The 14,802-nt window shown below is 46.7% G+C and overlaps 2 protein-coding genes across 6 annotated transcripts in view; one reads left to right on the top strand and one right to left on the bottom strand.

Moving 5' to 3' along the window:
* The window catches only part of LOC116939761 (uncharacterized), a 77,960-nt gene that overhangs the window by 12,707 nt on the left and 50,451 nt on the right, over positions 1–14,802 (top strand). For 2 of the 4 annotated variants that reach the window (XM_076065114.1, XM_076065115.1), the window contains exon 2: positions 14,692–14,761. The gene's annotated coding sequence lies outside the window, so the exon portion shown is untranslated. Of the gene's footprint in view, positions 1–14,345; positions 14,762–14,802 lie in introns of those variants that run through there. The other 2 variants (XM_032948538.2, XM_032948539.2) reach the window with 1 other exon arrangement.
* Positions 50–11,106, bottom strand: ABCB10 (ATP binding cassette subfamily B member 10). Of its 2 annotated transcripts, XM_032948529.2 has the most exons (13): positions 10,236–11,106; positions 9,520–9,723; positions 8,708–8,910; positions 7,229–7,363; positions 6,429–6,575; positions 6,017–6,152; positions 5,642–5,737; positions 5,232–5,441; positions 4,867–4,946; positions 3,637–3,817; positions 2,713–2,756; positions 2,568–2,602; positions 50–1,515 (listed from the first exon to the last, which is right to left on the bottom strand). In XM_032948529.2, exons 1-13 carry the CDS (start codon positions 10,768–10,770, stop codon positions 1,257–1,259), a joined length of 2,265 nt encoding a protein of 754 aa, XP_032804420.1. In that variant the 5' UTR covers positions 10,771–11,106; the 3' UTR covers positions 50–1,256. The 2 variants fall into 2 exon arrangements, with proteins under 2 accessions (XP_032804420.1, XP_032804421.1); XM_032948530.2 differs by lacking the exon at positions 2,713–2,756 and having other exon boundaries at positions 1,378–1,515.

Raw genomic sequence — 14,802 nt, forward strand, 5'->3', positions numbered from 1 at the left:
TGTGTGAGCAACCTGTAGAATACATTACGACAAAATATTAAATGCAAACTCATCATGAATGGTCTTTATTTAAAAGTGGAATGTATAAAAACCACACCAGGCAAACCTGCTCCAATCACAAGAGCGATGTCTAAAGTCGCGTCTCCTCCGTTTACGGCCAAGTAATTTGGTATCACACCATCCCTTGTGGTCATCCAGCAAGCATCAGCTTGCTGGACAAGCAGTTCCACAGACCAGCGATGGCTTTTTTTAATCAAAATTACCAAAAAAAATACTGTAAAAAGTTCCCGTTTGTAAATTCTTGAGTAGGGGCTTTCTTTACAGGGTAATATTCAGAGTGCGGGGGGGGGGGCATCCAGACCCACCAGCGCTCAAAGGTCGGTGGTACTCGAAAGGGTGGAGACTCGGTTCTATTGCGATCGAGCACAAGAATGGGACATGCGCCCGAGGGAAAAAAAAACAAAAGACCATTTTTACAAGAGACAATCTACACATCATAATGCACATATAAAATAGATTAATTAAAATATATCATATACAAAATATAGTTGGCCTTTAATATTGGCATTTTAAAGACACTTATTTTGATAGCGTGCGGTTGATCATTTACATATTTTTGAAATATTCTATGGGATTCGCCGCTCACATCTTCCCTGAATACCAACGGCACAAACTTACACAATCAGCAATGTTATTGGTAGAAACACTGCACAACCTGCCTTGTGTAGACTTTTTGAATCGGTACTCACAGAATAGTATCTTATGTCTAACAAGATCAACAGATGCCACGTCATTTCCCATCACCTGTGTGGACAATTTTGATTCCACGGCACAAGGTGGCACTTTGGATTTTGCGACTGCATCGTGTCCACGTTTGCGTCTGCTCCGTTTTAAAACACGACACAGCACAGCTATAGAACGAGAGTAATGTGGTTACAATGTAAGTGCACGCAAAAGTATATAGGGTGGGACAACGGATTTCTCAGGAAGTAGTTTGGTGCCAGCACTGACTTGGCAAGATGCATCCTTCACATCCGCCACAACTACAGCAACCACGATTATCATCTGGCTCATCGTGTTGTCCACATGGCATAACGATTTTCATAATCGGTGTTCGGGCAGTTCGGGCAGCTCGCGCATATCATTCGGCAGTTTCTCCTCGTATCCCTTTACATGAAAAGGCAAAGTCGCTGTTCGTCGAAATTGGCGATGAGCCTTTTGAGTTCCAACTACATGGTGACGATGACATGCGCCGCTCATCCGGCACGCTGGTCCCCTACGACGGCGTGGTGTGCCGCGGTTTGGCGCTCCACTAGGCGATGGAACATGCCGCCCGTGTCGGCCGTCAGCTGTGCGTAAGTGCCGGCCTGGGCCACGCGGCCTCGCTCAAGCACGGCGATCCGGTCTGCGCCCTGGATTGTGGAGAGGCGGTGCGCGATCACCAGCACCGTGCGTCCCGTCATCAGCCGGTCCAGCGCCTCCTGCACCAGCGACTCGCTCTCCGAGTCCAACGCACTGCGGGGCGGTGGCGACGAATGGAATGAGGCTTAATTTCGCAGTGGCAAGATGTTAACTACCTCGCCTGGTATACAGGAGGTCGTGGGTTCGATCCCGACACTGACGCCTGTCTATTTGGAGTTTGCGTGTCTCTCTCCCAGTCGTCGCTTTAATTTTTCTCCGGGTCCTCCGGTTTTTCCCTCCACATTTAGAAACATACATTTGGAGTCAAGTATTTGACTGATATAAATTCCCACGTGATAAGCCACTTCAATGAGCTATCATTTGTGGCCAGGTCGCTTCTGAAAAAGAGCTATATAGCTCAATGGGCCTTACCTGGTAAAATAAAAAGTTTAGTTGAATAGTTTTGTTTAATTTCAGTTGACATCACCAGCCTCCTTCAACAATAATGGAATACTGGGACTACAAGTATTCACTCGAGTACCACTGCTACTACGAACCAGGGTTTCATTTCATCTGGGTCTGTTCATGTGCGCGACCCCGGTAAATATTTCCGCATCCGGCACGCCACAGCCAAGTATAACTCTCGCAATAGCTGCGGTTACTATTCACGTGCGCATCCCAGTTTTCCGGTGACCAGGAAAATATTTAGCGACACACAACCCTGGAAAGGTGAAATGTAGTTTTGCAACTTGCTAAAAAAATCCACATTAACACCACCTCAAAATAAAAAATATATATATACAACAGGATAACATTATGCATACACCATTTTCCAGTGTTAACAAAATAAATAAGCAATGCGTCTTCGTCACAAATCCACCTCTTCATGTAAAAATATACATATTTCTTATCCAACCCATTGGCCACACGACCATCTGGGAGTGCATTATGAGCAGCACTAATTCACAATACAAGCAAACTTTGGACAGGTTTTAACATAGTGTTTAATCAACTGAGTTTTGTTTTATAGATCAAGTATTAAAAAAAATCAAATATAATGAGGCATCGCAAGACAGCGAGAAGCGGTGGCAGCTTAGGGAGGCTGTCATCCAGCAGTGGACTGATCATGGCTGATGATGATAACTGGAGTATACGATTTGTCCTACCTTGTTGCTTCATCCAGCAGGAGGATATTTGGATTCTGCAATGAATAAGAAAAAATAATTAGCAGCGCTACGACATACAAATTTACGCTTCAAATACAGTGGGGTCGAGTGTAATTTGAAATGCTCCGCTGAAAAAAAGCATCACCTTCAGAATGGCTCGCGCGATTGCAATTCTTTGCTTCTGGCCACCTGTGTGAAGTGGAAGACAGAACCCGTGTGAATGTTTATCGTTTGTGAGCTCAGCGAGCGCCTGAAAGAGACTGATGCTTGACATGTGCCGGTGGTATAATAAGCAACACAGAGATCCACACCATGGGCTCACGGTCAAGGAAATTAAAAGCACCAGGTTATCGTGTGCGGTAACGTTTGTGGTTTCCATCTGTGCCTTGATGATGACCGCACATAAACCGGTCTGGTAATTCACACCTTTAGTGTTTCATTTAGTAAATATTGGCACTGGGGGCTTATTTCTTTGAAAAGGCCAGGGGCAAAGCACTGCTTGCCAAGACGGATGAAAACTATGTGATACTTAGCAGTAGTGTAAGAAAGATATTGCAAAGATACTGGGCAAAGAGCCATGATTTTGAGCCCAAATGCCATTCCACATCAAAAGAACAAACCCATAAATTATTTTTTGCGGTTTTTACATCTTTCTGATGCAAGAAATAAAAGTAATAAATGGGATTTCAGCCAAATTCCTATTCGTACTCTAAACCACTGTAAGGGGGCCAGTACAACAATGGATTCCTGAATCGATCTGTGCACACAAGTGTTAGCGTCTTGTATGTATGGGTTTTCTCCGGTTACTCCAGCTTTCTCCCCAATGTTTCGGACTTGGGACAAGAGACGACGGGAGGGAATTTACCAAGTAGAAAGGTTTCGGCGGATGAAGCAGGGAAAAAGAGACAATGGGAGGAAATTCCAAATTGGAGCAGTGCGAAGGAAGGAGCAGGAAGACGTGCATTACGACTCGCAGTCAAGGGCATGGTTGAATGCAGGCAGAGTGGACGAGTTGACTGTACGGGTTGAACCGCATCTCCCGCGAGCTCCTCGCCGGAGCGGCATTTACCGGAGAGCAGCACCCCCTTCTCGCCGACGACCGTGTCGAAGCCGCTGGGGAAGCCCTCGATGAAGCCGTAGGCGTTGGCCGCCTGCGCCGCGCGGGCGATGTCCGCTTTGCTCGCGGCCTCGGGGTTGGCGGCGCCGTACGCGATGTTCTCCGCGATTGAGCACGAGAAGAGGATGGGCTCCTGCGTCACACGCGCACGCGAGGGGTGTTTGAGTCCTGCTTCATGCGGGGTTTTTTTTCGTTGTTGAAAATCACGGTTCCTGACCGCATGCCCAAATGCCCAAAAAAATGGCTGGCGGTTTCACCGAGAAACGTTTTAAAGAGATGAAAGGGAATTTCCACGACGAGCTATGCGTGGTAAGAAGAAAAAATAGAGGAGCTTTGACCTGCGGTGGTGGTTGAACACAGCATGGAAGAGACCAAACAGTTCCTCTGTTTGTCAACCAAAAGTGTCGCACAATGTTTTATTGTAATATAGCTAATCTATGGCCTGCAGGGGTCAATATACTTCCAACAACTTCGTTTCATTGGCCAAAACCCAACCACTTCAAAATAGGTCACAAAACGACATTTATCCTTCACTGCCAGCATCTTAACTGCACTAATCAGGAATGTCAGGGGAATAATATTGAGGCGGCAACAATGCAGAATCTAATTTCAGCACGATCAGTCGCTTCCGTCATGACAGACACCACTTGCGTGACGTGTGGCCCACCTCGTGCGTTTACGAGGGATCTGAAAGTCCTCTTCATCTCGAGAAAATAAGAGGTGCCCACACCCAACCATGTCGAATGCGTTATTCGTAGACTTCACATTTTTGCTTTAGTATAAAAATTGTTATTTTTTTATCACTGCAGACGTACGGCATTAGACACAAATCAATTCAACAAGAAACAAAATAGGCATATCCCTGTGCAGCCACACACAACTGACGCAAGTATGAATCTTTTAAACCCTTGTTCAGGCCATCTGTCGCTGAGCTGCATTGACGTCAACAGAATTTTAATGTCACTCGAATACATTTTAATATCAGTGCAGCGAGGGTCACTGAGATGAACATGATGGAGCACCTGAATGTGCTATTAAAGTCTCTCTTGATCTAAGGAAGCTTAAAGCTCGCATCGCACAGCCCGTGACATGCAGCCTAGGTGTGTGCCTACTGTATGAGTTGTATTTATGGGCAAATGTCTTTCTGTAAGTTCACATCCTGCTAGTGATGTAGGCTCGCACCTGGCTGACTGTGCCAATCTGCGATCGTAGCCAGCTTGGGTTCACCTCCCGGACGTCCTGCCCATCAATGAGTACTTGACCTGTAACACAGAACAAATGCACAATGCAGTGATCGTGAACATGTGTATGTGTAATAATTCCCCAAGTATCCGAATATTTATCCTCATATATGTAACTTTGGCTAAAGCGTGACACCATGTCCAATTCCATACCAATATGTAATCCGTATAAGTGTTTTGGCGGATGATGATTATGATGAAGCAGTGCGAGTGTGCCCCATGGGAGGGTGACCTCTGCTGCGAACGAATACTACGCCCCAACCCCTCCTAGCTTTGCGAGCGACACGTGGCAGCAGAGCGTCGGACCTTTCTGCGGGTCGTAGAGGCGTAGCAATAGCGACAGGAGTGTAGACTTCCCGCAGCCGCTGGGGCCCACGACGGCGGTGACCTGGCCAGCCGGCACTGCGAGGTCCAGCGAGCGGAACACCGGGGCGGTTTCACGAGTCGGGTAGGCAAAGTGCACTCCACGGAACTCTATCTCCCCGCGCAGCGCCTGCAACGGCACCACCTGCCCCTCTGCCACGCGACGCACGTCACAACAAAGCAAGCAGCCGGCATCAGCCAGAGGGAGCCCACAATCGCAATCGTCACCACACCTGTTTATTTTAATTGACGAATACTTCCGCTGCAAAAAGTCAGGCCCACGCGGTTGAAAGATAGTATGTTTGATGGTATTTAATGCGGAATGTCCTGCTTCGAGGTTGGGCTGGGCATACCACCAAGTGGGATGGTCGGCTGCCGATCCAGTAGCTGCCAGATGCGACTGCCAGTTCCCAGCCCCTTCATCAGCTCCGAGTAGAAAGAGCTCAGCCCTATGGTGGAGATAAAGCACAGACTCTTTTGTTGACCCTTTCCCGTAAAAGGCAAAATGCTAAAAATACTGAACAGACCATCGACAACACAGTGAACCATTGTGAACTCCGAACAGTGAGTGGAGGCTTTGAAGCAATCCACTGTAGATAAAGTGAAGCCATTTATTTCCTGGCAAAGTAGTCTGAACATAGACGTACAAATTGCTATTCATCAAGCCATATATAAGATAGCAAAAGGCAAGAGCAGTGTCCCTTGCTGTAAACTGAAGGTGAGCTTACCTCCGATGCTGATGCCCACCCAACCAGAGTAGAGAAGGAAAGCAGAGAGGTCCCCGACAGTGATGTGTGCACTCTGCATGAGCAGTCCCCCCTTGTACAGCACGGCCAAGACGATGAGGTTGCCAGACAGCCCCGTCTGCAAAACCGAATGCACACTCGCTGTTTACCCTATCCCTTCATTCCATCTCAACACAATCCCTGACAACCTTCTCCACCCTCCAAATGCAATCAGCAGAAACAACCACAGTGTTGGCGTGGGGCTGCAACATCGGTTGAGTGATATCTACACCGTATGTCAGGATCTCTTTTGGCATGTCTATTATTTTGTAGCAGCACCAATGCTGCGTGTGCAGACACGCCCCACAAACCCCGGCTTTTCCCGTCGTGCTCTTGCGCGCTAACAAGCTCTCACCGCCCCGAAGAAGCCGGCTCGAGCCAAAGCCTCCTTGTATGCCAGCTGTAGCACGTAGTTCACTTTGGAGGAGTACTTCTGCATCTCAAGTTCTTCCTTCGCAAACGACCGCACCGTGCGAATGTTCCCTATGCGCTCCTCGGCCACCTGCAGTGCGGAACGGAAGAAGTGAAAGCAAGGTCGGTGAAGCAGAACAAAAACACGTCCACCTGTTTTGAACATCAATTACTGCCTTGCACACTTATTTTGGCAGACTTTGTTTATTGGCTTGCGAGGGGTACACGTGAGCATTCCATAACTGATGCTTACACACTCAACGTTGAGATGCTTAAAGGTCCCTCCTGCTTGAAGTTGCTGCTGGCCAAGCATGTAAAATTCATTGATTACAATTATATCTTATACTCGTGATACATACACCACGTTGTGTGAGTCAGCACGATTTTCAATTTCTATTATTTACATTACGGTCATGGTCAGAATGAGACAACAGAATAGTATAAATGAGATTTACAATACACATGCGATGGGCAGTAGTAATTTAAAAAACACAACACAGAGATAGTATGGACAAGTTGTGCATTGTGAATAGCAAAAGACAAGCTAGGCGTAGAAACAATTATTCAATCGAGCCGTGAATCCAAACTGACCCATGCAATTATGAGGCTTTTCCTTCGAAGAACTGAATGGTGTCAATTCATGCAACGGAGGTTGGGGTGAATCGCAAATATGCCCGCTGCTGGATAAGTGAATAAACAAAACACGAGATGGCTCTGGTGTCCGGCGGGGGGGGGCGGCTGCACCTGCGTGGCCTCGGCGAGCGAGTCCTGCGTGCGTTTGGTGATGCGGCGCAGGTAGCGGCCGTACACCACGGCGATCAGTGCGATGGGCGGCACCACGCCCAGGACGAAGGTGGCCAGCTTCGGCGAGACGTAAAACTAGAAAAGGACGGGGGCGAGCACAGGTCTCGTGTCAGCCACAGTGGTGCTGTAAGCGTGCATTGATGCGCAAGTTCATGGTGCATACGTTCAAGTGTGCAGGGATATATGCTTCTGGATTCGTACGTGTTGTATGTAATTCGTTAACCTGAACCCTCCAGCCGCTTGAGGCTAATATGGAAATCAAAAATAAAATATTCTTGATTCGAATTATATGCCTCAATTGGAAGGAGGGTTAATTGTAAAATATCTCCTCCACGCAACGTTGTTATGCAAGTTCTATGTGCAATTTGTGTCATGAATAGGTCAGTAATATGCCATAACATTAATTCATAACGTGCAATATATACCAAATGACCAATAATTATACATCACTGTATAAGAATTGGTTTTATCCTTCCTGGCAATAAACAGGTGTTAAGATTTTGATTTAAAGCTTTCGTGACTGCAGGGATTCATATTCTTGGTTCTTTCGGTAAAGTCACGTAGAAGGGAAACAATAAAATAATAAAAATATAAAACATTAAAATATGTTTTATTTTTTTTATTTTTTTTTAATAATAAAAATATAAAACATTAAAATGTCACGTAGAAGGGAAAGAAAGAACCAAGAAAACATTAAAAATAGGTTTTATATTTTTATTATTTTAATGTTTGCCTTCTACGTGACTTTACCGAAAGAACCAAGAATATAGGTGTTACGATGTTAAAACACCAAACGTAAATCTTTAGCAAAGAATCATATCTACATTAACCACACATACTTGTGGTGAACATGCAAACAAAAACATGCCCCTGGTAATATACGCATTGTCCTTGAAACTGATTGGTCCACACCAGAGCCTAGCCTCAAATAGTGTAAGACCAGAGAACACCAAAAGGCAAACAGCACAAAGACAATGCCACTATCAGGACATTTATAGCTAAGGCTTGAGCAGCTACATCATGGGACCTTTCTTGCCAGAATCAGAATTGGTTTTCCCCTTTCTGCCAAGAAAGGGCAAAACCAATTCTTATATTTCTTATATTTTGACACATCACTGTGTTAATATAACAAGATGGATAGAATATATTTTACATTCCCAATTAATTTTTTTTCATGGGAATGTAAAACATAGGCAATGTCAGCCGTGACCAGGACTCAAATTCAGGTTTCCAAGTTCAAGCCGCAGCATGTCGACAACTGCGCCACCGCTCCCCGTATTATAAAAAAAAATACCATTAAATATTGTATGAATTGGAGACATATATAACCTTTTACAGAAGTGTCACAATGTCGCACCACACCACTATTCAGGCTGTGCACGCTACTACCCTCGGGTGGAACTGTTACTCCTCACGCACCATCATGCCGATGCCGACCGTGACCTGGGCCACAGATCTCAGTCCATCGGACAAGTTCTCCGTGACAGCGCGGCCCATTAGGGCCGTATCAGCAGACAGTCGGTTCACCAGCTCGCCCGTGCGCGTCCGGTCAAAGAAGCCGAGCTCCTGCCGCATGATGGCACGGAAGAGGGAGTCGCGGAGTCGCTGCACAATCCGTTGGCCTGCGACCACACCAGATGTCATCATCACATGCCCCAACGGACGATGGTGAGATTACCGATAAGAGATCAAGGGTTTCACAACCGCCTGTTCCTTGCAGTTTGGAAATGTATTAAACATGTTCATTATTTACAAACGACTTCATGTTTCTTAAGTACTGTTTTAAAGCGCTTTATCAATCCGCGACTGGACGAAGGCCTCCGTGGGCAATGTCAGTCAGGGGAGATGTTGGTCATTGCAAGTTGGGAAAGGTGAGGGGCAGGCAGGGGGGATCGGTGGTCGGGACTGGCTGCGATACCATTTGCCACTGGTGTTAGCAATGACTCGGAATCAAACTCAGGTGGCTGGGTTCTGAGCGCAGTGCACAAACCCACTGTGCCACCACCCCCTCCCTAGATTTTAAATACTTTAAGCTATACGTAAATTGTATCACACTTAACGAGCAATACGTAAGACAAATACACTTAATATAGGCAACACTGAACGCATCTTCTCATTTGACTACTGCTATAGAGGCAATGCACTACGCTGACAGACAATCTGGCCTGGGCCGGTAGAGGCCCACAAGCCGATCACAGAGCCGTGGTGGTGTGGTGCGTGCCAGGCCGGACCTGACACCTGCATGAGGTAGACACGGCCGGCGTTCGCGATGGCCCCGGCCATGAAGATGCCGGATAGCACGGTGGCCAGGTGAGCCAGGTCGGTGGGGGCCATGTCTACGCCGCCGGTGCTGTTGATCACATCGATGACCTTGCCCAGGCAGAACGGCACCGACATGGTCACCACACTCGATATGCACAGAAGCCCCACCGCCGCTGCCAGGAGTGGAAGGCAAAGAAAACAAAACCGGCGATTAGAAAGCGAAGTTTGAACAAACACAATCTCACTAAACTCACAAGGCCTTTCAAACAAAATGAGAGGTCAAGCTGCCCTGGCTCCTCTCAACAAGTCGACTTGTGCTTTGTGTTGTGCCAAATCCATTAATGGCATACCACACAAATCTGGAAGTTAGTGTAAAGTAACCGAGAGAGCATACGCATTTCACCTCATCTAATTACATCTCTGCTCAAGAATACGTTACCAAAAGCGCGTGCTCAAAATATAAAATCAAGTTATGTTGTGCATTCCCTGACACACGCCGCACAATAACTCGAGCGCAGCAATTGCCAATGTGCTCCACTCCACATTCATCCCCGTCAAGGCCAATCGCGTGCAGTGCTAGTGCCAGGATTCAAACAGCAGGTGGAGGGGGAAGGGGGCAACACTGCAGTCAGTCATCACGGCACTGTTAACGACCCGGGGCAGCCGAAATGTGGCGCTGTCTCACCGGCGAGTGTACGACTCTCGGGCCGTGCCAGCGCCATCAGCTTCTTCAAGTCCTTGGAGGAGTCATCGGCGCTCTTAACCTCCGAAGCCGCGCCAGTGCCGCCCGCTTCCTTGAGGCCTCTACCATCGTCAGCGCCGCTCGCGAACCTCCTGACGTGGTGGAGGCTCCAGGCCCGTGCTTCGGGAGCCGCGAATCCCAGGTGACCGCTCCAGGGAACGATGACCCCTGGAAGCCCCGGGACCACCCTCAGACCCGTTCGTCGGACCCCGGGGCCGCTCGTCGCGTGGGCCCGTCGCTGCGCCTCGCGCTCCGCGCAATCCTGCAAGCCCGACGCAGCCCTCGCCAACGCGGTCGTGCCTTCTCGGGGCCATAACCGCGGAGCCCCGCGGGAAATCAACGCCGCCAACGCCGTGCGGCAAGGGCCACGGGGCGGCGCGGCCCAGCGGCCGGCGCGTCCGTAGCTCACACGGGGGGCACAGGAGCCCTGACGCAGCCTGAACAGCAGCAAAGGGCGCCTGGCGGGGACGCACTGCATCCTGCCCGCAAGCGACGGGGACGATGCGGGCGAGGGGCGGGGGTGCCTCGGGGTCACGGCCTCAGAGCCGGTAGCCGCTCCAGTAGCCCGGGCCGAGTGCGGGCATCACGGAGCCACGCGTTCTCCTCGCCTCGTAGTGCGTGAGTGAAGGCTCCGTGGGGGGGGGGGGGTATACAGGAGGTGGAGGAGCAGCAGCAGCAGCGGCGGCGGCGGCGGCAGCGGGAATGTGCCGAGGCCTCGGGTCCACCCCCAGCCGGTGGGACTCGCGAACTCCACACGCGTTGCCTACCCCCCCGCCACTCCTGTCGGGACACTGTCGCACGCAACTTCCGCAAGGGGTGTGGCGTCTATGACTGGCGAGCGACGCCCCGGATTGGCTGTCTCGCGAGCGACGCGTCTTTAAACGCCGCCCATCGTGGGTGTTTGATTAATTCGTTTAAAACCCCTAATCATTTAAGGCGACGTTTCGGGCAATGGGCCTTCTGCAGCACACACAAATGTCGAGGCCGGAGAGATAGGCAATGTAAGAGTTGGAGGCTGTACTTTTCATCATTGGGCATAATAGGAATATATATTTTTGTTGCTGATATACAATGTTTGAATTGGCATATGAATAACAATGTATTTGTAGCTATTGACAAACAAACTAATCCTTCAATGATCAAACATATATTCCTGAATAAACTCGTTTGTATTAAAAGTCAAATTATAAAATGTTGCTGCCACATTGCATTATGGATGGACCTGTTGTTGTGAGGTCATTGAAAGCATCATCATGCCTGTCAACCCCTAAGTGCCCTACCTTATTACAGACCAATTCAAACCTTATTGGTCACCCCGTACCCTTATAAGTCTCAACGTTCATCATCCTACAAAGTCCCATTACAAGGGAGAAACACAAACAAATTGACAACACAAATGTTTTTTACCCGTATTGAAACGGCCGTACGCCGTATGGACCGGAAAACTCAATTTCCCTGCACTAGAATATGGGTAACCCGTTTGGGTTGACACGGTATGCATCATTGGCATTAATTGGGATTAGTAGCCGAAGACTAAGCTGGCAGTATAAACTTAGATAAAAAATTAAACCACACTTACACAACATTTGCAACTGTTACAGCTAAAATAAATTGTATTTGAACCGGCAATATGCTCAAGTTAATAATTTACAATATTGTTTATACTTGTGTTTGAATGAGTGTGCTATTCATTATATACACGGACATTGTATAGGTTAAATATTTAACATTTTTGTATATGTGCATCACACTCTGGACACCCTTACAAACGAGATGTTCCATGCCCCGAGAGATTTTCAAGGACAATTTTTTAAATAAAATAAATGTAAAAATAAATAAAATATTAAGTGAACACATCCTCTTGCCGCTCAGATTGTCATTTTCAAAGCTCGCACCTCAGCCCTGGATTCGAATCCAGACAGGGCTCTCAATTGTAGTGAGTCGTTCTCTCAGCACTCGCCTTGATGACTGAAAGAAAGATATCACATTTAAGTGGACGCGTGATTTGGCTACGCAAAACAGCTCTGAGAATTAAAATACTTATCGGTTTGACTGCCTTGGGAAACAAAAAAAAAACATTAATCTCTTTGGCAAAAAGGTGACTATGTTTACGGGATATTTTTGCCAGTATCACAGTGTGAAAAATAAGAATAGGTTTTAGCTTTTTTTGGCAATGATAGAGATGTTAAGATGTTCTAACACAAAACATGCAAACAAACATGCTCTAAAAATATATGTAGGCCAATCAGTTTCGAAGGCAATGCATATTTTATCAGAGCACGTTTGTTTGCATGTTTTGCCACAAGTACGTGTGGTTAATGCAGACTTTATTCCTTGCAAAAAGTATTTATTTTGGTGATTATTGCTTGTGTTGCAGTCGAAACGTCGTGAGAATTTTATTTTATATTTTTTATTATTTTATTGTTTCCCTTCTACGTGACTTTACCGAAAGAACCAAGAATATCTTAACACCTGTTTTATTTCCAGAAAGGGTAAAACCTATTCTTATTATACTAGTATAATGAGCCAAGAATGTCTGTGTGTAACGCGCGTGACGTCACTCCACATGCCGCACACCCCCCGTCATTAATATTCATGAGTGGGAAAAATATTTTTTCGCAAATTCGCTCTAAGTTTCACGTTTCTTTATTGAAAGTCAATCTAATAAATAATTATACGCAGCAACAAAGTGGATTTGGTGTCTTTATTCATTTCTTCAGCACTTGAGACAAAAGGTAAGTCTAATTTATGCTTCTACATTATGGTAAAATATACATTTATCGGTGATTTTCATGATATTGTATCGAATTTCAATTTATTTGAACCCCAGCAACCGAAAGCAGAAGAGCATAAAGTATTAGAGCAGTGAATTTTTACAAATTGAAGGTCAGTTATATACAGTGCTCCAGTGACATGAAGTAAGGTGTTTTATGACTTCGTTTTGTGGCAGATTCACTGCCATTAATTCAGTGCTACAGTGAAATGCAGTGCAGTGTTTGATGACATACTTTCGTGCAAGACTCACTGGCATTAAATTTACACAAGATAGAATTATACTCCGCTCAATTTTTTCTTAAATATTACAGCTTCCATCCAAGGACGGGCAAATAAGCTAGTTATTAATAAGATGCATATGGTTCACAAGTCAACCTTATTTGCGATCAACAGCATTGCATAGCTCCACTACATTCTTACCAACATTTTATAGTTTTACGATATTATTTGTTTTAGATTGTTAACATTCATAACGCGCTGCAATTTTCTAAATTAGTAATCCTATAACACAATAAAACGATGCACACACTGTACATGTTAATTTTAAATGTTCTCGTTATTGCACACCAAAGCAACTGTATTCGCGACTGCACGAATCTAAAGGCAATTTGTGCCTTTTGTGTTTCTACCAAACATCGCATTAAGGCTTCGCAGTGAGTCATACGCAGAGAGCCCAGTGGGGGTCTTGTTATTCTGCCACGTTGCAATTAGGCCAATTATAAAGCGTCGTTGCCCTAGACAACGTGCTGTCATCACAACCCCCCAAACAATGGTTTTAGCAATCAGGGCTTGTGTCGCCGTGTTGTCATGCAAATTACAACATTATTCATTCATTCTGCGGGAAGCGGACACTCTAAGTGAAAATAGCCATTGAAACCATAACCCTGCATAGAAGATCGCGTTTAGACAGTCATCCCACTTCATGCGTGAAGTGCGGTGCGACGTTGATCTCATTTGATTGTCACGAGCAAGAGCGATAGCCTTGTCCTCGGTGTGGCCAAGGGGTTACAATTCGACATTTGTGATCTGGTGCATGTTTTGGGACCACTGCCTGGTACTTCGCCCCGACTCTTTCCACACGTTCGCCGAATACCTCCTAAGGCTGGGTCTATTCAATTAATCGATTAAGCAAACGAATGTACTAAGCCAATTGACCGACTAAAATTATTCATCAATATTTTTTTGGGTGGATTACCTCGGCACGCCAAGCGTGACGTGGCTGGCACACATTGGAAACAGAGGTGAGACTTTTTTTCGAAACACGTCGAGTAAATTGATGTTATAAATAATTGGATATCCCAGCTCTAGATGTCTCCCATACTCAACCCACAGCAGGCTTCCAGGACATTCCCCCTACCCTATTCACGTGGTCCGTAGTTCTACTCCCACCCCGTCACAACCCGCCCCAGTGGCTCGGTACACTGTGGACAAGTCCCACCTCGATTCTATCTATTCCCAGCCCACTCGAGAGTCCCCCCGCATATCCGTGTCCTCTGCGGGGAGAGATTCTCTCCGTGGCTCTTGTCCGCTGCAGCTCCACGTGGAAGAAGAGCCATTGTCGTGGGTCTCTGTGCTCTCCTCGGATCTTCTTGTCAACCCGTCGTGGGTGCTTTTTTGATTTCAGGAGGACTGTGCTGAAGAAGACGAGACGAACGACCAGATACATCGACTCGGTTGTTTAAGGAATTTCAAGCGTAAGCAGTTGTTATTGAACACTCAAATAGCGTGCACAGTG

This window comes from Petromyzon marinus, chromosome 6 (assembly GCF_048934315.1).
Source record: "Petromyzon marinus isolate PM22_M1 ecotype Great Lakes invasive population chromosome 6, UKy_Petmar_22M1.pri1.0, whole genome shotgun sequence".
In the NCBI taxonomy this organism is placed as follows: domain Eukaryota; kingdom Metazoa; phylum Chordata; class Hyperoartia; order Petromyzontiformes; family Petromyzontidae; genus Petromyzon; species Petromyzon marinus.